Consider the following 26,339-nt stretch of genomic DNA (forward strand, 5'->3'; position numbering starts at 1 on the left):
TGATCTTTAGAATTTTATTATTTTAGCAACGTCTCGATGTTACGTGATGGAATCGTGAACAGATGTCTCTACTGCATAGCCTGCGGCTGACACTATAGTAACCAGTCTTAGCGCCAATGTCTAGATAAAGTGCAAAAAAAATATTATATTTGATTGCCTTCAGAAGACTTCAAAAAGTTGAGTACGTGTAAAGAAAAGCGAGCCCAGGCTTCGAACCCATTCTGAACCATCTCCGTGTAGCACGTGTTGTGGTCTAGTTCACCGCTTTCTCCGCTTTTTGCGTTTTTTCCGTTTATTGGAAGATTTCTGAGTCTCTGAGTGGTCACTATCAGAGTCGCTGCTCTCCGCTTCTCTCCTTCGCTTACTGGCCCTCGACGAGTTTGATTTGTGGTCACATAAAACCTTTAAATTCTGTCTCTCAGAACTCGGGCCGGCACTGCAATTTTCCATGGGTTCATCAGACGTTGGAAAGGCTTCTTTGCTCATTGGGGGCATCGTCATGTGCGGCTGAGCAGCTGCACCGAACGGAGGGTGCTGGAAACCTAAAAACTGGTTCATCTGAGCAGGAGATAAAAAAATAAATATACATTTTTATATTCTTTGTTATTTTCACATATCAAGTCCAACCAATTAAAAAAACATTCCCTCCCCAAAAACAACCAACAAGCCTCCACCTCCCAAAGGTTATCACCAACTTGTCTCATCGCAGAAAACACCTTCAGGGCTCATTCACAGTTGTCTCAGAAAATAAGGATTAAATACGGATGTGCAATATGAATTTTTTATGAGTTTTTTTTTTTTTTTTACTATTTGCTCAATTATTGTGCTCAGATTCATCCGTTTTTCATTTGCTCGTTCTTTTAAGAAATAACTTTTTTTTTTTTTGCTGTTTGTTATGTTGCTAAGACACAGATAAATAAAAGGGAACAAATACAGAGATGAACAGTGCAAAGTACAATATATGCAAAGTAACTCTCCTCCGGAAGGAAGGTACTTTCTCTAGTGCCACTTATTGCAGGTTAGGGTTAGCTACCCCATCAGTCAATGTCTGACTCTCCAATGGGTGGCACTAGCGCAGTGATGGCGAACCTTTTAGAGACAGAGTGCCCAAACTGCTATAAATAAGTGGGTTTTAGGTTGCAAAGTGCAAACACGACAATTTAACCTCAATACTGAAAAATACCGGCCAAGTTAAGCTGTGGGGGCATGGCTTAACACAGGGCCCAGTAAGATGAATGCCCCCGTTGGCAACCCCTAGTATTACAAATGTCCCATTAGTAGCCCCCAGTATAATATTGCTCCAGTAGTGGCCCCCAATATCAATAAGGCCCCATTAGTGGCCCCCAGTATTAATATAAAGGTCCCCATTAGTGGCCCCCAGTATTAATAAAGGTCCCCATTAGTGGCCCCCAGTATTAATAAAGGTCCCCATTAGTGGCCCCTCGTATTAGTAAGGCCCCCATTAATGGTCTCTAGTAAAATGAATGCCCCCATTAGTGTCCCCCATTACTTTTCCTCCATTAGTGGCTCCCAGTAATAAGGTACCATTAATAATGGCCCCCAGTAAAAGTAATACACCTATTAGTGTCCCTCTAGTATTACTTTTCCCCTATTAGTGGCTCCCAGTATTAATAAATGCCCCCATTAGGGGCCACATTTCGCAGGTCCTGCTGACTCCAGTCAATGTGCAAAACGTCATCACGCTGGAGCGCAGGTCCTGTCCTGCGCATCCAGTGAACGGCGAGTGTTCCCCGCAGGGCAATCAAATGGATGAGGCGAGTTTTATTTTTTTAACACGCAGAAGAGGAGGCAAAGGCTGTACTCATGAGCGCTCCACAATGGAAGTGCTCCTTAGTAGTAGTGCACAGGTGGCAACCCTACACATGGCCCACACAGAGCCACGTGCCCGCAGAGAGGGGCCCGAATTCCTCCTCTGGCACACGTGCCATAGGTTCGCCACCAGTTAGAGAAAAAGTTTTCTAGAGAGTTTCTTTGCGTAACCGTTCCCAGAGAGCATTGCCTGTAAGATTCCCTGTGCCAGCCGGTGGCCTCCACAAGGAGAGACGATCCCCCCGAGAGCTATACCGTATCAGAGGCTTAGGCTGGCTTCACACTTGCGTGAAACAGATCCGGCTGGGAACAGCCTGGCGGATCCGTCCTTGCCGGGCGCAGCTGGCATTCCATCCGACCCCATTCACTATAATGGGGGTCGGCGGAGATCCAGCCGCAACTCGGCCAAGGTGCTGAGGAGCAGCCAGACAAATACCGCAGTTTTTGGTATTCACCTTAGAAAACTTGCCAAGAAAGCGTGGCTTAGCATGAAAAGGGACGTGACTTTGCAGGAATCGAGGCCCAAGTAAGTATGTAGCCATACACCAAATGTATCATCCAACCTGAGCCACTGCGATACATTTGGGGCATTTTTAGACTGCTCATCTATGATAGCCACAGTGGTAGTAAATGTCCCCTGCTATACCTTAAGGCCTGTATTAGACCAGCAGATGAGGCTGATGATTGTCGGGAAGGGACGCTTCTGCTCGTCAGTGGAGTAGACCGCTGCTATTACATGCAGCGATCTCCTCCACAGTATCTGTCCCCATACAGAATCATTATTTGCTGGCAGTGATTAGACTACACGATCTGCCACCGCCAAACGATGATCTTTTTAGCCTGCGTGTTCATCGGGTAATCGGCGGCACATTTACACAGGCAGAGCATCGCTGGTGGGCGTTCCTATGTTAGCGATGATCTGGCTGACTATCTGCAGGCGTAATACTGTCCGTTAATCACAGATGTCAACGACGATTAATCTCACATTTTGCCATCATCAGCAGAATCCACCCATTTCAATGGCAGTCGGCTCCCAATTTCGTTTTCTTATTACACAGTGATCATAACCACTCACCATGCCTTGAAAATAGTGATACGCCTCTGAGAAGTAGCTGCTGTCCATGAAGGGCATAGGGAAGCCTGGAGTAAACCCTTCCCCCATTACAGGCACTCTGCAAATAATATAATATAATATATAAACACATTCTGATCTCGGACATGCTTTTTATCCCATGACCCCTCCTTTCAGTTTTTATGCATATGTAATAATTCTTACACAATATGGGGCACAATTCCATCCCACGATGCTCCATCCATCAGGCTGGCACTGTTGTGGGGGTCACTGTTATAAGGGAAATAGGAGGGGGTTGGGAATGCCGGTTTCCTATATTGATGACCTATCCTCAGGTGTAATTGCAGATTATTAGTCCTATTCACTTCACTGAGAAGGAGCAGTCGGACTGTAACTGCTCCTTCCCATTGAAGTGAATAGGATGGAGGAGCTGCAATTACACTGCCCCCTCTGCGATATCGACGGTAAGCAGATAAACGGTTAAAATCCACAACATGTCAACTCAACTCTTTCTATGATATAAAGGGTGAAATCTGCAGCAAATCCTTGAGAAAATCTGCATGTAGAAAATGTGGATTTTACCAAAGATTCACGGTGGAATTTGTGGCGGTATCCAGCACTGATGGCATTTTACCATTCTATATGAACATCTAATGTAACTCTTTACTCTCCGGATTTGCGGAGGGAAAGTCCGATGTGGACTATATCACCAGCAAAGTGAATAAGAGTTAGGCCTCATGCACACGAACGTTGTGCATCCAATCCGTGCATTGGGGACCGCAAATGCACGGGCAACGTCTGTGCGGGGGCTAGGATGGATCAAGACCTATTCAACTTGAATGGGTCCGTGATCCGTCCGCACCGCAAAAAAATAGAACAAGTTCTCTGTAGTGCTTCCGATCCGTGCTTCCGTTCTGCATCTCCGCGATTGCGGACCCATTTAAGTGAATGGTTCCGCATCCGTGATGTGGAGTGCGCACGGGCCGGTGCCCATGTATTGCGGACCCGCCGTCACGGCCATGGGCACACAACGTTCGTGTGAAAGCGGCCTTATAGAGAACTCAAGCATGCGCTCTGTAAAATGACCTGTTGCATGGTGTCTGATGGTGAACTGGCACAGGTCTGTTGCAGATCCTAACCACTGAGTTCAATTTGGGGGGGGGGGGGGGGGGGGGGGAATCAAACTACACAACAAATCCCAATTATTCCAGATACACGTAGCTATAGAAAAACCTGCAAATCCTAAATATAAAATAAAAACAAAAAAAAAATCCCACTTTTTAAAATTAACACTGTACTCCCCTCTTCCCTTAGCGTTTGCGTGGGTCATGGGACCGGGTGAAGGAGCCGTGCAAGCGCCGAGGGGGCCGAGTATTCAGTTTTTAATTTTCACCATTTTCCGCAGTTAAAAATCTGCAGGCAAATCTACACCAAAATCCAAACAATTTGGTGCAGATTTGCTACTGTGGATTTTTCTGCAGAAATATTCTGCCACGTCTGAATGCGCTCTCAGAGACAGGATATGCCATAAATGTCCGACATGTTCCGCACTCCAAAGAGAAGATAAAGAGCTGGAGCGATGGCCATGCGGGCGTGCTCTTTAGTTGTTGTTTTTGGGAGTTGTGGTTCCTTTAACTCCTATATTCTACAATGGAGATAACCATTCCTCGCCTCCACTTCTCTAGCGGAGTGCTCATTAGAGGAGCAGGGGGACCCCCAATGTTGTGACAGGTGGTGGGTCTTTCCTGACATGTATGGCCTATATCAGTGATGGCGAACCTATGGCACGGGTGCCAAAGGCGGCACTCAGTGCCCTCTCTGTGGGCACCCGCACCCTGGAAGAAGTCCAAGGTGTAACACTATGCCTTAGACTTTTTCTGCCATTCATCAGCGCAGGGCATGGTATGAACGGCACAGACAGCTCACTGAATGTAGGCAGGCTATTATAGATAAATGATAAAGTACATGGAAGATATGTTATATTAGTAGTCAGGGTAAATGGCCACATTGGCACTTTGCGATAAATAAGTGAGTTTTGGGTTGCAGTTTGAGCACTCAGTCTCTAAAAGGTTCCCCATCACTGGCCTATATAGTCCATGGGCCATACATTTCTCTTTACTGCAGCCCTCTGAAGTGGTACAAGGTGTCCTGAGGACCATTAAAGGCGGTGTCCCCCTGATCTAAAGGCCAGTATGATATTAACTGTTATTTCTGGATATGGGTAGGGGTAGACTTTAGAGAGGACGTGATCATTTGGAATGGGAGAAATAGGTTTATTTCTAGAATATCATTCGGTTCTGTATCTGGTACTAGAATCTCACCCATAGTCAGCCTGGTTTGCCATAAATCCATTATCGGGTCCTTGGAAAACATTGCTTGCGTCACTAGAATAAGAACTTCCTGGAAAAAAACACAGCAGTATCATAGAACAGCAGGTGCAATGAATAGAAACAAACAGTTACGTAACAGGCTACATGCAAGTCATTTTCCATGCCCAGATTTCCATCCTACAAAGCTACATTTTCAACCACTTCAACCCCGCTAGCTGAAACACCCTTAATGACCAGGCCACCTTTTACACTTCGGCACTACACTACTTTCACCGTTTATCGCTCGGTCATGCAACTTACCACCCAAATGAATTTTACCTCCTTTTCTTCTCACTAATAGAGCTTTCATTTGGTGGTATTTCATTGCTGCTGACATTTTTACTTTTTTTGTTATTAATCGAAATTTAACTAAATTTTTGCAAAAAAAATGACATTTTTCACTTTCAGTTGTAAATTATATTTTTTTTAAATGACATCTATATATAAATTTTTCCCTAAATTTATTGTTTTACATGTCTTTGATAAAAAAAAAATGTTTGGGTAAAAAAAAAAAATGGTTTGGGTAAAAGTTATAGCGTTTACAAACTATGGTACAAAAATGTGAATTTCCGCTTTTTGAAGCAGCTCTGACTTTCTGAGCACCTGTCATGTTTCCTGAGGTTCTACAATGCCCAGACAGTAGAAAACCCCCACAAATGACCCCATTTCGGAAAGTAGACACCCTAAGGTATTCGCTGATGGGCATAGTGAGTTCATAGAACTTTTTATTTTTTGTCACAAGTTAGCGGAAATTTTATTTTTTTATTTCCTTACAAAGTCTCATATTCCACTAACTTGTGACAAAAAATAAAAACTTCCATGAACTCACTATGCCCATCATGAAATACCTTGGGGTGTCTTCTTTCCAAAATGGGGTCACTTGTGGGGTAGTTATACTGCCCTGGCATTTTAGGGACCCAAATGCGTGCAAAGTAGTTTGAAATCAAAATCTGTAAAAAATGGCCGGTGAAATCCGAAAGGTGCTCTTTGGAATGTGTGCCCCCTTGCCCCACCTAGGCTGCAAAAAAGTGTCACACATTTGGTATCGCTGTACTCAGGAGAAGTTGGGCAATGTGTTTTGGGGTGTCTTTTCACATATACCCATGCTGGGTGAGAGAAATATCTCGACAAAAGACAACTTTTCCCATTTTTTTATATAAAGTATAAAGTATATATGGGTATATGTAAAATGACACCCCAAAACACATTCCCCAACTTCTCCTGAGTACGGCGATACCACATGTGTGACACTTTTTTTGCAGCCTACATGCGCAAAGGGGCCCAAATTCTTTTTAGGAGGGCATTTTTAGACATTTGGATCCCAGACTTCTTCTAACGCTTTAGGGCCCCTAAAAAGCCAGGGCAGTATAAATACCCCACGTGTCCCCATTTTGGAAAGAAGACACCCCAAGGTATTCAATGAGGGGCATGGCGAGTTCACATAAATTATTTTTTTTTGGCACAAGTTAGCAGAAATTTATTTTTTTCTCACAAATTCTCCCTTTCCGCTAACTTGGGACAAAAATGTAAATCTTTCATGGACTCAATATGCCCCTCAGCGAATACCTGGGGGTGTCTTCTTTCCGAAATGGGGTCACATGTGGGGTATTTATACTGCACTGGCATTTTAGGGGCCCTAAAGCGTGAGAAGAAGTCTGGAATATAAATGTCTAAAAAATGTTACGCATTTGGATTCCGTGAGGGGTATGGTGAGTTCATGGGAGATTTTATTTTTTGACAGAAGTTAGTGGAATATGAAACTTTGTAAGAAAAAAAAAGAAAAAAGAAAATTTCCGCTAACTGATGCCAAAAAAATGTCTGAATGGAGCCTGACAGGGGGGTGATCAGGGAGTGTATATGGGGTGATCACCCCCCTGTAATGCTCCATTCAGACATCCGTATGTGTTTTGCGGATCCGATCCATGGATGCGTGGATCCGCAAAACACATACGGACATCTGAATGGAGCCTTACAGTGGGGTGATCAATGACAGGGGGGTGATCAATGACAGGGGGGTGATCAGGGAATCTATATGGGGTGATCACCTCCCTGTCATTGATCACCCCACTGTAAGGCTCCATTCAGACGTCCGTATGCGTTTTCCGGATCCGATCCATGGATATGGGGTGATCAGGGGTTAATAAGTGACCGGGGGGGGGGGGGTGTAATTTAGTGTAGTGGTGGTTGGTGCTACTTTACTGAGCTACCTGTGTCCTCTGGTGGTCGATTCCAGCAAAAGGGACCACCAGAGGACCAGGTAGCAGGTATATTAGACGCTGTTATCAAAACAGCTTCTAATATACCTGTTAGGGGTTAAAAAAAAAAAATCACATCTACAGCCTGCCAGCGAACGATCGCCGCTGGCAGGCTGGAGATCCTGTCTCTTACCTTCCGTTCCTGTGAACGTGCGCGCCTGTGTGCGCGTTCACAGGAAGTCTCGCCTCTCGCGAGATGACGCACGGATGTGTCCAGGAGGAATAAATCGACCGCCTCCAAGACGCATCCGTGCGTTAGGCGGTCTGGAGGCGGTTAAAGGGTAGGTCCACCTTCACCAACAATTTTTTTTTTCATTGTTCCAATCAATGTATCAAAATTTAAAACGGGCAACGTTCCCAGAAACGTATATAATTTAGTCTACTTTCACACTTGCGTTTTTGGCCTTCCGTTTGCGAGATCCGTTCAGGGCTCTCACAAGCGGTCCAAAACGGATCAGTTTTGCCCTAATGCATTCTGAATGGAAGAGGATCCACTCAGAATGCATCAGTTTACCTCAGTTTGCCTCCGTTACACTCTGGAGGCAGACACCAAAACGCTGCTTGCAGCGTTTTAATGTCCACCAGACGATGCGGAGGCAAACAATGTAAGTCAATGGGGACAGATCCGTTTTCACTGACACAATATGGCACAATAGAAAATGGATCCGTCCTCTATTGACTTTTAATGGTGTTCAAGACGGATCCGTTTTGGCTATGTTAAAGATAATACAAACGAATCCGTGCTGAACGGAAGCGTTTGTGCAGATCCATGACCAAACGCGAGTGTGAAAGTAGCCTAAGAAATAAATGAATAGAACAAGACAAGTTAATTACATATTTATGCTCTGATCACATCTGCATAAACCGGAACTATTGTTTCGGATACATTTTCAGAATAAGCTGATATAGTGCCATCGGCATAACCACTAGCATTATATCTGACCATTATAGGACTTGTAGATGGCATTTCTAGCCATTTTCTCCTTTGCATGCTGCTTCTCAAATTTTCATTTCTGCCTTAGCTGGTATCAAGTCTGGCCAAAGAGGACACGGAGACAGCAGATCCTGCTCCCCAGCACCATATAGAATATTATAGAGTGGTACTGAGCAGTATAGAATAATGAATAAAGCATGTGGGGGAGATATAACACTTAGTATTAGCTGCTGAATCATGCCTGTATCGATCTTACTCTGCAGATCACTGCTCCCCCCTCCCTTCTCCATAGACTTCTATAAGCAGCTACAATCAGATTTTTCAGTGAGCAGGCAGTCCATCTTTGTTTCAAGGCAGTTTTCTTACAGAATTCAGAGACAAAGTTAGTTTAAGAAAGGGGGGTAAGGAGAACTAATATCACAGAAAATGCCTCTTTCTCCAGCTAAGTTATAATATAATGTATGGTGACTATTTAACTTCTGGTGTTCTGTTCCTTCACAGAGCACCAGATTTCAGTCACGTGGTCCGTCATTTTACCAAATTATACATTTATGCACATTGCACTATTTTGTTCTGCATTCTGTATAGAATTTGCGATGTAAGCACAGGTTTACTGTTTTTTTTTTTGTTAAATTTTTTCTAATGTTCTTTTAGGTGCCACTAACTATGGACCTAATGGATGCTTGCAAATATAAAGAGCAGACACTGGCAATTCACGAAACCGAAGAATGGAGGACAAAGACAATGGGCTGTAGACTTATTACTCAGGAGAGTCAAATCCAATGGAGCAACTTTTACACGGACGCTGACAGAAATACTTCCATATGAAAGTTAGACTCATAAGTATATACTGCGAATGCAACATATGTGTACCGCAAAACCTCTCTGAAGGCCGCCACTTTATCCAGAGCACATTTTCAGTTCCACAACAAATTATGTACAGTATATTGGCCCTCTTCTTTGAGAAGCAAGCCCCCTAGAAGACCACTTTTCAATGTAATTTTGAGTGGTCCGCTCGAGGAGGTTTCACTGTATAAACACATACACACTTACCTGCTTTGTACTGAGTAGGTTCATCATGTAGTCAGTCTCCTTTGGTAGCACGCAGAACCAGCTTCTGCAGTAAGGAATTTGGGGGGGGGGGGGAGCAAGGGAGCAGCACATCGATCATCAGCAGTTTAGAGAAGTGTCCATGTACTTTTGGCCAAAAATGATCAAAGTCCCTTTCAGGTTTTTCAAACAAAAATAATAATTTGGTAAAAGGGACACAGCTTTCCTGTTTCACTGACTCAATAGTGTGTCCCAAATCCAGAAAAATGGTGTTCGTTGTTTTAGGGAATACAAGGCACCCCATCACTTATGTATGACAGAATTAGTAAATGAGCCCCAATTAATGAACAGCACATGGCTTACCGTGTACCCCACAGCAAATTGTGACTTGGAAATGCCTCATATCATCACAGCTTTTAAAATTTTCCTAACAATTTACATGATTTGGGTTTATCGTATTTAATCAAATAAGCACAATAAACACAACTGTTAGGACTGCCGTGCCACAGAGCAAATAAAAAAATAATCTACCTACTTCTCCTGCTCTGGACGCCGCCGCTTGTCACCTCCAGCGAGATCTTCATCTTGCCACCGGCTGTGCTGTGACCCGACACACACAGCGCAAGGTCACAGAGCGTCCTCACACTGTGCGCAGTCACAGCACAGCCGGACCAGGAGAGTACAGAGCCTGGGGGGGGGGCACAGCATTTACCGCTTCCCGGTCCTCCGGTACTAATAAGCACTTCCATATGCTCATTAGTATTTGCCCCATAAGATGCTGCGCCTTGGGGGAGGGGGCCAAATACGTTAAGTTGTTTTATTTTATTGTCTGATCTGAAGTCTGATAAAGATTGGGGGGGGGGGGGGGTCTGATCTGAGGTCTGATTAAGGATGGGGGTTCTGAACTGAGGTCTGATGAAGACTAGGGGATCTGATTTGGGGGGGGGTCTAATCCGAGGTCTGATGAAGATTGGGGATCTAATCTAACACTGGTCAATGATAAATTTTGCCTTTGTGCACAGTATGAAGAAAGTGTTTTGTTGCGAAGAAGTGTGTATGAATGTATGGATACAGAAGTTCATAGAAGGTCACATAAATGTCAACCATGGAGAAGGAGATGGACACCTGTCCACGACTGATGACAACAGGGAGATTGTTGAAAAATTATGTATTTGTCTTTCCTGAAAGTTTATTAAAAAGCTGTACAGCCAGAGTGCGGATTTTGATGTGTGCTTGAGAATTGCTCACACGGAGCCGAAACGTTGCCTTGTCACATGGGTGAATAAAGTCTTGCATATTTTTCCCCTTTACTTTGGAGTCGTTGGTATTGGTATTTACCCGTTTCTGAGTTCTTGTCTGTTCGCCTATGTGTCCTATGTCTTCCTCTTTCTTGCTCTTGCATCCAAAGTGAAGGGGATATTGGGAGGCTGGACCCTATTGTTATTAGTTATACTGAGCCTACCCCGGCCGGCGGCAACGCTCAGTTTAAAAATCGGCTCGCTTGCACGGAGCGCTGTGTGACGTTACAGTAAGAGCTACGGATAGCTGGGAGGACCAAAGTTACTCTAACGCGTTTCGATGAAAGCGTTATTCTTCGTCAGGGATACTGGTTTGGACTCCTAGTGTTTATGTAGGTCCATGTCTCCTCCTTCATTTAACCCCCTCATGTCTTCTATACTTTGGTTGTTAGTCATTTAAAGGCAAATAATCCAATCCTGCTGGTGCTAATGTGTTTAGATTAAAAATCCAGCCGGTCTCTGCTCTCGACATTTTTTTAATAAAATCCCCCCATCTTTATTCACTATCTCTATTCCACTGAATATGGTGCCATCACTGTTACCCCCATGTTTGTCTTTGTAGTGCCTTCATATTTCCTCCTGATGTTATAAACGTGCTCCCCCATCCTCTTACTTAGGGTTCTTTTGGTACGGCCCATGTATAATTTCTTGCAGGGGCATATTATTGCATATAACCCCCTGACTCCTGCATGTGATGGTCTCGTATCTTGTATGTGGCTACATTGGCTCTCCATTCATTTTTTATTTGCGTGTTCATATGTTGTTTCCTACTTTTAAATTTTTTACACACCCCACATGTGCCACATGGGAAGGAGCCTGCTTGTGGTTTTGTTCTTGTATCCCCAATTTTTATCTGACTCTCACTTTTTTTACTTACACATTTATTGGTGGGGGCTATTAGGCGACCCACATTTTTATTGCCTTTCTGTATATATATTTGGGGTTTTTAGGGATGTGATCTCCTAGAATTTTGTCTTCTTTCAGGGTCTCCCAATGTTTTTTTTAATGATGTTCCTCAATATTCCTATCTGCCCATTGTACTGCGTGATGATCGGCGGCATTTCAAAGGACTCTCCTTCTCCATCCTTCTTTTCCTGTTTTTTTTAATCTTTTTATTCATTAGATCCCGTCTACTTACTCTCCCTACCAATTATTTTTGTTTTATTAGTTTTTCTTTATTAGAACCTCTCTGTTCAAATTTCTGTTGTAATTTGTCTGCTTCTACTTGATATTCATCCTTTTTTGTGCAATTCCGTCTGATCCTCAAACTGGCTTTTTGGAATATTTTCCAACCATTGTGGCAGATGACAACTGTCCCATGAAATGCAACTCTTTGTATCCGTCGGTTTGTTATAGGTTTTTGTCTGTATTTTTTCATCTTCAATGTAAATGGTGAGATCCAAGAAATGCATTTCCCGATTGCTAAATGCCGGTGTAAATTCTAAAAAAAATTCTTTTTTATTAATTTCATTAAAAAACGTATTTAGTTCTTCCTCCACTCCCCCCAGATGAATATCACATCGTCTATGAATCTCTTCCATAGGACGAGATTCGCCCGGAGCTCGCCATTTGGGTGGATAACCTGCTGTTCCCACTGATCTACATATATATTAGTGAACCCCGGTGCGAATCTCGTCCTCATCGCGGTACCCCACTGCTGTATGTAAAATGTGTCTTCAAATAAAAAGTAATTTTTCTTTAAAATAAACATAATACAATCCCCAATAAAATCAATTTGATTTTGTTCCAATTCTCCCTGATTTTGTAAACATGATTTGACCGCATCGCACCCTTTTGTATTCTCACTGATAGTATATAATGATTTTACGTCTAATGTCCCCAGGATGTAATGCGGTTTTAATTTGATTCCATTTAAAATATTCAAAATGTGTTGGGTGTCTTTTAGGTGTGTCGGTAGTATTTTTACACAAGGTTGTAAAAAACGAAACTATGTATCTGGATAGAGTACTTGTCAGACAATCGACTCCCGACACTATTGGTCTTCCCGGTGGTTCTACTGTATTTTTGTGTTTTGATAAAATGCAGCAATTTTTGGTTGTTTTATCTCCACAAATTCTGCCTCTTTTATTTAAAATAGCTTCTTCTTTACCCCTCAGAGGCAGAATTTGTGGAGATAAAACAACCAAAAATTGCCACATTTTATCATAATCCAAAAATACACAAAAATACAGTAGAACCACCGGGAAGACCAATAGTGTCGGGAGTCGACTGTCTGACAAGTAATCTATCCAGATACATAGATTGTTTTTTACAACTTTGTGTAAAAATATTACCGAATTTGGCAGTACATCCAACCGGCCTCACGGATGAGTCCTGGTTTTCACTGTTCAGGGCAGACAGCGTGTGTGGCGTCGTGTGGGTGAGCGGTTTGTGGACATCAACGTTGTGGATCGAGTGGCCCATGGTGGCGGTGGGGTGATGGTATGGGCAGGTGTATGTTATGGACAACGAACACAGGTGCATTTTATTGATGGCATTTTGAATGCAAAGAGATACCGTGACGAGATCCTGAGGCCCATTGTTGTGCCATTCATCCACGACCATCACCTCATGTTGCAGCATAATGCACGGCCCCATATTGCAAGGATGTGTACACAATTCCTGGAAGCTGAAAACATCCCAGTTCTTGCATGGCCAGCATACTCACCGGACATGTCACCCATTGAGCATGTCTGGGATGCTCTGGATCGGCGTATACGACAGCGTGTTCCAGTTCCTGCCAATATTCTGCAACTTCGCCCAGCTATTGAAGAGGAGTGGACCAACATTCCACAGGCCACAATCAACAACCTGATCAACTCTATGCGATGGAGATGTGTTGCACTGCGTGAGACAAATGGTGGCCACACCAGATACTGACTGGTTTTATGACCCTTCCCCCCCAATAAGGCAAAACTGTGCACATTTCAGAGTGGCCTTTTATCGTGGGCAGTCTAAGGCACTCCTGTGCAATATTCATTCCGTCTAACCAGCACCTTGATATGCCACACCTGTGAGGTGGGATGGATTATCTCGACAAAGGAGAAGTGCTTACTAACACAGACTTAGACAGATTTGTGAAAAATATTTGGGAGTAATGGGTCTTTTGTGTGTGTAGAAAATGTTTCAGCTCATGCAAAATAAGAGCAAAACCAAAAGTGCTGCATTTTTATTTTTGTTCAGTATATATATATTTATACACACACATCATGATCTGTGCTGCTGTACTATATGATGTGGGGACCATGATAGAGAATGGTGCCCAGTGGTATATGCTATGGGGGGATATAGGGGACGGAGCACAGCACAGTTTGCAGGACAACAGCGAGGAGCACAGGCTCAGCGATCCCCATCCTTTCTCTGTCCAACATTGCCGAGTGACTTCAAGAGAAGTCTAGTCCGGCAGAACAGTACTGGATTGGACTATAAAATATTCTGGATGTTGGTTCCGCTCCAATTTCCTCTGCTAAAATATTTGCAAGCTGCGCCATATGCATCAGAGGCGAGACAAGCAGCGTTGTCCGGTGGGTGGCATGTCTGCTATTTGCAGGAAAAATAATCTTTTTTTTTTTTCTTAAAGGGGTCATCCCACAAAGAATATGGTTTAGGGCTCATGCACACGACAGTTGTTGTTTTGCGGTCTGTTTTTCACGGATCTGTTGTTCTGTATCTGAGTTTTTTTTCTCTCTGATTTAAGTCCTCTTCTGTTCTGTTATTCTACAAAACATATCCGTATGCGATTCTTTTTTTTGCGGATTGGAAACAGAAACAGTAACTTATTAAATCACCAAACACTTGAGCAATATGGGCTGGGCATAGCATTTCTACAGTATGGATTCGCAAAATACGGATGTGTTCCGTGTGCGTTCTGTATTTTTTTGCGGCCTGCTCCCGGAGACCGCATTTCATTTCAGACCGGCTCGCGCACAGGCACAGGTAAGGACTTACCTGTGCCTCGCCGGACTTGTCAGTTAAGATGGCAGATCGCATGTGTTCGTGGGCGAACATGGCGAACTGGCCATCACTGCTTATGAGTACACCCTTAGAAATGAATGGAGCAGCGGTGCACACTCCATTCATTTGGGGGTGTCCTCTGGGCTACAGGGTCTTCAATCTTATGATTAATGGTGGTCCCAGCGGTAGGACCCCCACTGATCTAATACTACAAATTAACAGAATAACAGACTGCCTTGTCTTGCTACATTTTTTGCCAGGTACATTGCCATCTCAGCATTTCCTTTTAATGAGTCTCCGTGACTTGTTCTACGTGCCCGCTGACTACTTGAAAGTATGACGTTTGAAAGAAAAACCTATACAAAGCCCATACCGACTCCTCACTAACTTGTAAAGGATATTAAGGGTCTTTGTTCTACGTACTCCGATAAACCGGTCTCATCTTTTAATATGTCCCAATTATTACATATTGCTTTTTTTTACGAGTTCTGCTGCAGGGCTGAATTTAAAGGAGAATGCAAACCTTCCTTTATTTTTATCATATTTTTTTAATAATTCACTCTGTTCACATTCCCCTGCTTTCGCCACAGCTCGTTCCAATATTTTCTCTGGGTAAACCACAATTTAGAAGGCGTCCCTTCAGATCTAAGGCTTGTGTACTGTAACCTCCTCAGGGTTGTTAAGCCTCCTTAATCTCACTAATTGTCCATATGGTGCTGATTCCTTTACACTATGGGTATGGAAGCTGTCGTAGTGCAGTAAGGAGTTAGTCGCCATGGGCTTACGATAGCCCTCCGTGACCAGCCCCCCAGCAGTCACCCAGACAGCCACATCCAAAAATTCATAGTGAACTTCATGTTAATATTATTATTATCATTCAAATACATAAATTCCTGGCATAGAGACCTTGTACCAGACCATACTATAAAGAGGTCATCCACATAGCGTATATAAAAAGGTAGGGATTATTGGTGGAGAAGATAAATCTGTCCTCACATCTCGCCAAGGTGCGAGATACCGGGGCCTCCATGGCAGTACCATGTCTCTGCCTATACCATCTATCCCTAAACCTAAACACATTGTTGGTTAGAATAAAATAAAAAGCTTCCCTGATAAAACAGCAGTAGAGGCCACTCTTGTTCATATTGCCTAAGACTTCAAAAACAGCCGTCACACCCGTCTCATGCGGTATCCGGGTGTAGAGGCTTTCAACGTCTAAAGATACCAAACTGAAACCCTCCTGCCAATGAAACTCCTTCAACGCCAAGAGAAAGTCATTAGTATCACTTACATAGGCAGGAGTGGTCTCAACAGCCAGTCCACATCTGTGGATAAGGGTTCAGTGACGGACCCAATCCCCGCCACATTTTGCTATATATTGCTGTTGTTTTAAGTTGATCTTAACAGATGTCTATACTAGTAAGCGTCCTGGGTAATATGGCAACCCTAGGAGTGAGGCCTTAAAAGAGACAAGTATCTATATAAATCCACGGCACATGGATTTATATAGATATTTGATAGTAGCATAACAGCCTCTCCATTGAGCACCTCCTTTTGGGGTATATACTCCTTAACTTTGAGACGGTGTGCCTTCCAATTTTTGACTTAAAAGAGACAAGCACTGAGCGGCCTGAAGAAGCGCGCAAGCACGAAACGTCCGCCAACGCTTTTCTAACTTTGTGTGGAAGCTTGTCCGCCCCTGCCCGTGTAATAATGGAATATTAGAAGAATAAAGGACAGTGATTTTACAGTGGTAAGTGCCGCCTAATATTTTCTATTATCGTTGGACAAAAATAGTCCATAGCTGCACCCCCCTACAAAGCCTAAAAACGCCTCTCCTCCGCCACCAGCAACACCGTTACCACCCCCTTGTACGTCACTAGCAGCCGATAACACCGCCCTCCCTTTCCCTTCAGCATCTCCGACAGGTGCGGTGCCGAACTCTGCCTGTGCTGTTCCAGTTTAACTGAGGGCATCAGACGCAACCGTTTCACTGGGCATGCGCCGAAAACCTCACTGGGCTCAGCGCATGTCCAGTAAAACAGGTGAAGATGATGCCCTCAGATCAACTGGAAGAGCGCAGGTGCAGGAAAGAAGGTATGAAGTGCTGTCAGGAGACACTTTTGGTTTAAAGGGATTCTGTCATCAAGATTTTCGATATGAAGCTGTTCATATCATCCTCTCAGTCTTCATTATCTAATTAAAAATCTACTAGTTTTACCCCCACCTGTCCTTTCATTTTTGGATAAAAATCGGTTTTATTAATATGCTAATTACCTTTCTAGCGTGCCCAAGGGGCTGTCCCTCCGGCCGTTTGTGCCCAGCCGCGCCCCTTATCTCGTATTCTCGCACATGCGCCCTAAATCCACTGGTCAGCGCCCGCGAAGTGCGCAGACAGCTGGTGCATGCGCGCTTCGTTCGCTGAGGCTGCTGCCAGGACACCGCGCTGGGCGCTGACCAGTGGATTTAGGGCACCTGCGCGAGATTACGGTGCACCATCGGCGATGAGAGGAGTGCATAATTAGCAGTGGGGCGGCGCTGGGCTACGAGATAAGGGGTGCGGCTGGGCACAAACGGCCGGAGGGATAGCCCCTTGGGCACGCTAGTAAGGTAATTAGCATATTAATAAAACCGATTTCTATCCAAAATGAAAGGACAGGTGGGGGTAAAACTAAATTAGATAATGGAGACTGACAGGATGATATGAACAGCTCCATATCGAAAATCTTGATGACAGAATCCCTTTAACCCCTTAGTGACAACCCATACGTGTTTTTACGGCAGTCACTAAGGGGCCTTAGGCTGGGCCGGCTCTCACATGAGAGCCGGGGCCCTGCTCTAACAGCCCTGACCGGCAGGAGTGCCGATCCGGTCTGTTTAACCCTTTACATGCCGGCTGCATGTAAAGTGGTGACAGAGGGAGCGGACTCCCTCTGTCTCCCATTAGCACCCCGAAAATGCGATCTCGGGGTGCTGATGTGTTGTGAAGCTTACCTCGCTTCAGATCAGGGCCCCGAGCCTGTCTGCAGTTCTCTCCAGCAGGCTGTGCCTCTCTGGCGCAGCCTGCTGGTCAATCTTTGAATAGCATTGCTACTGAAATGTACCGGTATATTATAGTCCCCTTGTGGGACTTTTAAGTAGTAAAAAAAAAAAAAAATATTATACGCTTTTCAATGAAAAAAAAATTGCAAAAAGAAAATATCCCCCATATGTTTGGTATTGCCGCGTCCGTAACGACCCGGACTACATAAATATTACATAAATTATCCCCTATGGTGAACGCCGTAAAAAATAAATAAAAAATTACAGAATTTCTAATTTATTCTTAGTTTCCACAGAAAAAAACGTAATAACAAGCGATCAAAAAGCGGCATTTACTCGAAAATTATACCAATGAAAAATACAACAAAAGTTATGGGTCTTGTGAAGTGGCAATGCAAAATCATTTTTTTGGTTAATAAAAGGGGTTTTATTGGAAAAAAAGTTGTAAAACTTAAAAAAAATTATAAGTATTTAGTATCACTGTAATCGTACTGACCCAGAGAATAAAGATATTATATAATTTGTACCGAAAAATGAACGCCGTAAAATTTATAATGTAAAAACGCAGTGGCAGTATTGCTATTTTTCCCATCTCCCTCCCAGAAAGAGTTAATAAAAGTTAATCAGAAAGTTATGTGTACCCCAAAATGGTGCCATTAAAAACTACAACTTGTCCCGTAAAAACAAGCCCTCATAAAGCTATATAGACGAAAAAATAAAAAAGTTATAGCTCTTGGAACGAGACCATGAAAAAAAAGGAAGAAAAACGCTTGGTCATGAAGGCCCAAACAGGCTTGGTCACTAAGGGGTTAATATCGATTATCTCGGTGACAGATTCCCTTTACCCCCCCCCCCCCCTTCACGTTAAAGAATCCCCCATAAACCTACCAAATCGATACTGGAGTTTAATAGGTCTCCCGAATAGGCGGATGCCATTGAGCAGGGATATAGCATAAGGCACAGATTCAGTGTGTTTGAAGCAGACAAAGCCAAAAGACTTGAAGTGTCCTTCTTTATCCTTGGCAATCGTCACTTTGGTCAGTGGTCCAGCCTGGAATAGAAAAAAATATATATTTGGTCTATTCTTCTGTACTTTGATATAATCAAAAGTGTATAGTTTGTATTTTATACCTTTCTATTGTTTAAACAATAAAACTTATTGAATCAGAAAAAAGAACAATAATGCTGTACTTCCAACTGTGATCTGCTATTTACTAACAGAGAGTGAAATCACTGGGTGCGAGAGGGATCCCTGCGGGGGGCAATCATCAGATCGGAGCCACCAACCTGTTACTATATAAAACTCGTCCCCTGGGGATTCTCAGCTAATAGCACCATGCTGATATACTCCCATCTATGTAAAATGCATCTCAACAGATGGAAATGTGATCCGAGACCATCCACCATTCACCGGACCCTACAAGGTTTTGGATCTGCAGCACAGATGATTTTTATGCAGTTTTTGCACCAAAGATGCATAAAATATGTACAATACCATGTCAATAAATACAGTGCTAAACATGTCTGTGCGTTCAGCTTTGCAAACTGGCATCTAGATAGAAATGGGTGAAGGTTTATAAAAGAAGGAAACGGACGGGCGATTTATCATTTAGGGGAAGGACCATTCCAGGTGATGCACCATGACTCCTGGCCGGAGAGGTAACTTTTGAGGAACCCCATCTGTTATCAGTCAGCCCCCGACCTATGCTGAATGAGAATTCGGATTGGTTGTCAAACGCACGTCATATACTAATCACCAGGGCAGTGGAAATGTACCAACTCCAACACCGGCTTCCAAAAAAATGTTCATGATTTACTGAGAATTATTGTACATGAGCCATTTATGAAGACGCTGGAGCCTGGAATAATGGGGACGGGTCAAAATGTCACAAAAAATATTGCGCCGTCTGGCTAACAGGAGCGAACAAATAATACATTAGCCCGCACAACAGCCAGCCATCCATCATTGAGAGGAGGCGGTGGGACAACCATCATTAAAGGTGTTGTCCAAATAACTAGACATTTGGCCCATAACACCTAATGCTGTAAAATAAAAAATGACTACAAACCAGCTTCGTTCTTCTGGCCGCCGGTCCGTATATTTACAGGCAGTGACATACGGGTATACGGCATATGACCGCAGCAGTCAATTACCGACCTCAATGGTCTTGTGCCGTATGCCGATGAGGACAGTGACCGGCTGAAGAAGTCATGTGCCGCATATCTGCACGTCCCCACAGCCGCCTTGTGAAGCGGGAGGATGAACAGACCTGTGGCACGGAGAAAGAGGCGAGTATATATCGGATTCATTTTTATATTTTAAAGCATTAGGTGGCATGAGGCAAATTTACTAAAGTCAACATCTGGAAACAGGCGTACATGTTGGCAAAAAACAACGCCAGCGTCGTCATACAGTAAGTTAGTCTAATCCTCCAGCTGCGCAGGGGAAACAAAGACCGGAGAGAAAACGCCAGTCTCTGTGAATGAGCCCTGCTGTAAGTTCTACAGGCGGCTACGTGTAATAAAGCGGCCACTTACTGTGTGAATCACTGTACGTCTGCTTTATGACGCTGGTTTAATCACTGGCTTTACAAAAGTTTCAAAGAATTAAGAGTATCAATGCGAGGAAACGCCTGGCTACAACGTAACGTCCCATAGTCAATATTATGACTGTACAAGTATCAGCTACATTAAAGGGACACTTATTTGGCTTGGCCCACGTGGCACCATCCGTGGCATCTTACTACACTGCTGTGGATGCAGTTAAGGCTACTTTCACACTAGCGTTTTTGCTGGATCCGTCATGGATCAGCAAAAACGCTTCCGTTCTGATAATACGACCGCCTGCATCCGTTATGAACGGATCCAGTTGTATTATCTTGAACATAGCCAAGACAGATCCGTCATGAACGCCATTGAAAGTCTATTGTGTCAGAAAACAGGATCCGTCCCCATTGACTTACATTGCGAGTCATGACGGATCCGTCTTGCTCCACACCACGTCACGGACAGAAAAACGCTTATTCTGTCCGCGATGGGGACGCAACCAAATAGAACGGAGTGCATTCTGGTGACTCCGTTTAGTTCAGTTTTGTCCCCATTGACAATGAATGGGGACAAAACTGAAGAATTCCCCCCCGACTATTGAGATCCTATGACGGATCTCAATAGCGCATATGGAAAGCGCAGATGTGAAGGTAGCCTTAGAGGTGCCGCCTGGTCAGAGTGTGCACAGAGGGCAGAAGTTCAGCTGGCAACTTGAGAGTGTGAGGTCCAGGAAATGCGCTCCATGCGACCGCTGCCCGCCGGACCCAAACTCACTGCACCAGAGACTTATGATGCTGCGAGTTCCATCCCAACTGCCGATCTACTGTACCGCAGTCACATGAGTCTGCGGGTAAGGGACAGCAGATCTATGGCCGGGCTGGAACTCACAGCATCATAGATAGGATGCAGCGAGTTCAGGTCAGACGAGCAGAGGTCAGTCCGGGAAATGCAACCGTCAAACTGAGTGTTTCCCCGATTGCAGACGCTCGTGTGAAACAGGACTAAAGGGGCTCAGATCGGATTAATGGGGTGTCAGGAGATGTTGTGGGACACGTGTGAGGCAACATGTGGTGGCCATTGACTACCCCATAATCTAAAAGGGTTATCCCCACATTTGGGGGTCCTTTGGTCTCCGCGTGTCAACATCTTATTTGCTGCTGGTTATGTGCCTGCTGCAGCAGTGACGTGTCCGCCATGGGTCATAACCCAGTGATGTGACACACGGTACATGTCACTGCTGCAGCATAGACCGAAGGAGCCAGGAAGACAGCAGCAGACGAGTATGCTTCCCTCTGAAGGTCTGGCCATGTGGGCTGGTGGTAGGGGGTCTGGCAGAAAGTGAACAACCTAAGTATAGAAGGAACCTCAAGTTCTACACGCAAAGTCACACATTCATTGGTCACTACATGTGGGTAGGGTTTTAGCCACATATGGACGCCCCAATGTGTGTCCCTGACCTAAAGGTCCATTTCCACCATGTTCTAATTGCCTGCCTGATGGTACGTACATGTCTAGTGTAAACCTGCCCAGAAATCCAATGATAAGTCATCTGTTACAGAGACCTAAAAATCATAGTTGGTCAGCAGCACATCCCCCCAGGATACCCGTCACCTGTGGTCAAAAGCAGTGGAGACAAAGGAGGAGGAAGGGGTCTCCAGTATTAGAAAAACATGAGTGATTCCTACCAGAAACAGCACCACCCCTCTCCACAGGTTGGTTCTGGTATTGCAGCTGAGCTCGCTTGAAGCGAATGGGGTCGACACACAACCTGTGGAGGAGGGTGGTGGTGCTTTTAGCAGAAGGTGGACCTATTCTTCCAACCCAGGGAAACTCTGTTAAACTCGAAAAAACTGAAAAAAATGTCAGGGAACAGCTATACTGTCGATCTGCGCTCGTTACAGGCCATTTATCTGCGCGCCCATATGAAAGATGAAGGAACCACCGGGCAGCAGTTCGCTGTCTGCAGGACTAATCAGATTTTTATTTTAAAAAATAAAGTTGACTAGTGTTGAGCGAACTTGTGTTTTAAGTTCGGTGTCTAAAGTTCGGGTTATCGAAGAATCGCGTTATTGATTCTAAATTCCTTTATGGTCTGTGGTAACAGAATCCACAACGCAATTCTTCGATAACCCGAACCCGAACTTTAGACCCCAAACTTAAAACACAAGTTCGCTCAACACTAGCGATGACGCATTTGTGCTGAGTGTAGATGCACCCATTGGGGTCACACAACGGACTACAAAGATCAGACCGGCTCCTGATACTGGTTTTGCAATGAACAAAGTGACAAAGTTATTGGAAAGTAGTGATTGATCTGATATTATTGGGGGAGGGGTAACTTATTCCGGCTATGGCCTCGGTTAGGAGGAAGAAAAACATAAGCTAATTAAGTGGGTTTTATCAATATGACCTGCCAATTAATCACATATATCCCCCCCGAATAAATAAAATTAATTAATTATTAAAACATAAAAATATATAATAATTGCTGACACAATTAAAAAGTAGTCTAATGAACTGGGACTTTCTCAATATGACCTGCCAATTAATGCTGCATAATTAATCACATAAAAGACCCCCCCCCAAAAAAAAAATTAAATAAATAAATATAATAAATAATAATAATAATAAAAAAATATTACACCCCTCCACCATTAGCATAATTAGTGATGTGCCCGGTACCTGCAGGAAGAGCTCATAGAGGATCTCCTCTTTCACATTGCAGTCCAGATTCCCCACGAATATGGTTCTGTCCGCCTCCTCCTGTCTCTTTAACATGATGAGACAGCCTCAGCTCTCCCGCATCTCCTCCTGAGCAGCTTGACAGCAGAAAGAAACTAGTCACTAGAGCGCCCGTGACGTCACCGCTCTACCGCCTGAAATAGTATTACTGAGGCGGCAGCCATTTTGGAGAAGACCGAAGCTGATAGCAGCACTGTATCGTAAAGTGAAGCAGCGTTTTCTTATAACTTCATGATGAAAGGATAGGTGAGATTAGGGATACTTTATAGAACCCTTTGGATGACATGTCTCTACGGAAATGGAGGCGCGGATCCTGGAAGCTAGCCAGTAAGTGACACCATTTTTCCTTCAGGAATTGTAGGGGGGAAAAAATATACGCGCAGAAGTGACCAATCAGGTTGCAGCTTACTTTTTACAATGGGTATTGGTGACACGAGAGCTGAATTCTGATTGGTTGTTTTGGGCAACAGCAACCGTTTTCGTATACACTATTTTCTTTTTATTTTTTTATGAGGAAGGATGTATTTTGGGGTTTTATAATGTTGTCTGTGTGAGGAATTTCTCAAAATGACTATGTAGTGCAGTTTATCCTTACCAATATGTGCAGTATTTGTTAGGAGTGGAAAAACATTTAGGAACGTTTTAATACCTATAATAATAATAATACCTATAAAAAATGGTTTAAAATTTACTCATGAAATTTAGAATATAGAGCACATTTTTTTCTGCACAGTCGTTTTTTTATTTTTGTTTCTGCAGTGACAAATCCTGAAAATCAGAGCAAAATCTGCAATATGAATGTATTGTGTGAATTCGGCCTTTTTTGCGGATCGGATGTGGACCCATTAATTTCAATGGGACGGCAAGCGATGCGGAAAGCACACCGCATCCGTATGTACGTTCTACAGCCCCGCAAAAAACGACAATAATAGGGCATTAAAAAGGAAATAGCATGATGCATTTGGCTGGGATCTGTGTTTTGCCGATCTGCTATTTGCGGACCACAAAACGGATATGGCCGTGTGCATTAGGTCTTATGCAGGGGTCAGCAACCTTAGGCACTCCAGCTACTGTGAAACTACAACTCCCAACATGCACACTTGCTTAGCTGGTCTTGTATCTCCCATGCTCATACTTACTAATCTTTCAGTTGGTAATATTGGGGCATATAAGCCCCATCCCTGGGAATGCCACAGCCCCGCCTAGGAACACCTACGTATGGGTCGGAGTTTGTGTTAGACCCAGCCATTTTGGCCCGGGACAGAGCGAATTTGCCTGGACTGTCTGTGAAAATCAGGGATGGTCCTGCCAAATTCAGGACAGTTGGCAACTATGCTGGGAGTTGTAGTTTAAGAACAGCTGGAGTGCCGGAGGTTGCTGGTCTCTGGCCTAATGTGCACGGAGCCCTGGTGTGTGTTGTGTGGTTCTTAGGTACAGGAAATACTTTGGGCAGCACAGTTCACGCCTGCACCCTGGCACCTCTATGGACTCTGCTAGTGGGCACCTGCTGATCTACACTCTGTGCTTAGAAAACCCTTGTCAACTATGCTCCTAAGTTAAAGGGGTGGTCCACCTTTTATTAAGTGACAGCCTATCTCCTCAGGATCAGCCATTACTAGCTGATCAGCGGGGGGAGGGGGTTTCAACGCCAGAAGTAGTCAGCTCCATCTGCTCTGTAGTGGACTGAGTTTGTCTCTGCTCCCATTGTCATCACGTGGAACATGGTGTCTGAGCTGCTGATGTCACGTGGAACATGGTGTCTGAGCTGCTGATGTCACGTGGAACATGGTGTCTGAGCGGCTGATGCCATGTGATAGAGCAGGAGGAGCAGAGCAGATTGATCTATAGTTTTATGGGAATATATTCAGCATAACTTATAATAATGTTTTTTATATCTGTGCTCTTTCTGGACTTTGAAGGAGGAGGTGGTCCTATCAGCGATTGACACTAGAGATGAGCGAATTTCATATTCTGAAATTCGTTCACACTTCGTTCGGTGGTAAAAGCAGAATTGCGTTATGGATTCCGTTACCACGGACCATAACGCAATTCTATGACGGAATGCATAACGGAATGCCTTTAGAGGAAGGGAGTCCTCTCCTGCATAATGGAAATGGGACAGATCCGTTATGCAGCCCATAGACTTCTATTATGACGGAATAAATAACGGAACGCCTCTAAAGGCATTCTGTTATGCATTCCGTCATAGAATTGTGTTATGTTCCGTGGTAACGAAATCCATAACGCAATTCTGCTTTTACCACCAAAACGAAGCGCAAATTAATTTCATAACATGAAATTCACTCATCTCTAATTGACGGCCTTCCCTCTATGACTGTGTGTACAGAGAGAGCTGTCAATCACTGATAGGACCGCCTCCTGGACTTCCCTCTATGACTGTGTATACAGAGAGAGCTGTCAATCACTGATAGGACCGCCTCCTGGACTTCAAAGCTCAGAATGAGCAGGAATTTAAATGAATAAATTATAAGTTTTACAGAATATTTTCCCATAAAACTATATATCAATCTGCTCAGCTCCTCCTGCTCTATAACCTGCAGCCTGTAAGTTACATTGCCTTTTTATGGTGACAGGTTCCCTTTAATAAAAAGTTATATGGAGGTATTCCAACCAACAGATGGTAAGGGGGCACTCTTTTGGCATCTGTCAAGTGAATGGGACTCTATGGATATCTTTAGTCTTACTTGCCAACTTTCCTGAAACATCCGGGAGGGTTCCTGAAGAGAAATGTGTGCTGCTAGCCTTACGATGCAGATTACATGCGTTTTTTCTGTGCAGATTTTCATGCAAAAAAACCTGCATTGTAATACAGTATCAGCAACGTGAATGAAATTTGATAAATCTCTTGTACACGTTGCATATATTTTATGTATGGAAATTGACCTGCTGTGCGGATTTTAAAACCAGCAGCATGTCAGTTGTTTGTGCGATTCAGCGCCTTATATACAGTCAGGTCCATAAATATTGGGACATCGACACAATTCTAACATTTTTGGCTCTATACACCACCACAATGGATTTGAAATGAAACAAACAAGATGTGCTTTAACTGCAGACTGTCAACTTTAATTTGAGGGCATTTACATCCAAATCAGGTGAACGGTGCAGGAATTACAACAGTTTGCATATGTGCCTCCCACTTGTTAGGGGACCAAAAGTAATGGGACAATTGGCTTCTCAGCGGTTCCACGGCCAGGTGTGTGTTATTCCCTCATTATCCCGATT

The 26,339-nt window shown here is 43.9% G+C and overlaps 2 protein-coding genes across 2 annotated transcripts in view; one reads left to right on the forward strand and one right to left on the reverse strand.

Annotated features, from left to right (window-relative positions):
• Positions 1 to 23,165, reverse strand: RBM11 (RNA binding motif protein 11). The gene is made up of 5 exons (XM_044288240.1): positions 23,034 to 23,165; positions 18,693 to 18,855; positions 5,224 to 5,302; positions 2,906 to 3,002; positions 1 to 558 (listed from the first exon to the last, which is right to left on the reverse strand). Exons 1-5 carry the CDS (start codon positions 23,127 to 23,129, stop codon positions 259 to 261), a joined length of 735 nt encoding a protein of 244 aa, XP_044144175.1. The 5' UTR covers positions 23,130 to 23,165; the 3' UTR covers positions 1 to 258.
• Positions 23,166 to 23,287: 122 nt separating this feature from the next.
• The window catches only part of LOC122930873 (stomatin-like), a 71,659-nt gene continuing 68,607 nt past the window's right edge, over positions 23,288 to 26,339 (forward strand). The window contains exon 1 of the mRNA XM_044284543.1: positions 23,288 to 23,420. Coding sequence (XP_044140478.1) covers positions 23,392 to 23,420 — 29 coding nt within the window. The 5' untranslated portion in view covers positions 23,288 to 23,391. The remainder of the gene's footprint in view (positions 23,421 to 26,339) is intronic.

This window comes from Bufo gargarizans, chromosome 3, assembly GCF_014858855.1.
Source record: "Bufo gargarizans isolate SCDJY-AF-19 chromosome 3, ASM1485885v1, whole genome shotgun sequence".
NCBI lineage: Eukaryota > Metazoa > Chordata > Amphibia > Anura > Bufonidae > Bufo > Bufo gargarizans.

Coding starts and splice junctions, on each gene's coding strand:
- RBM11 (XM_044288240.1), bottom strand. CDS start 23,129: ATGTTAAAGAGACAGGAGGAGGCGGACAGAACCATATTCGTGGGGAAT. Junction 5,303..18,692: donor TAAACTCCAGTATCGATTTG/GTAGGTTTATGG, acceptor GTTTTTTTCCAG/GAAGTTCTTATTCTAGTGAC. Junction 3,003..5,223: donor GCAAACCAGGCTGACTATGG/GTGAGATTCTAG, acceptor TATTATTTGCAG/AGTGCCTGTAATGGGGGAAG.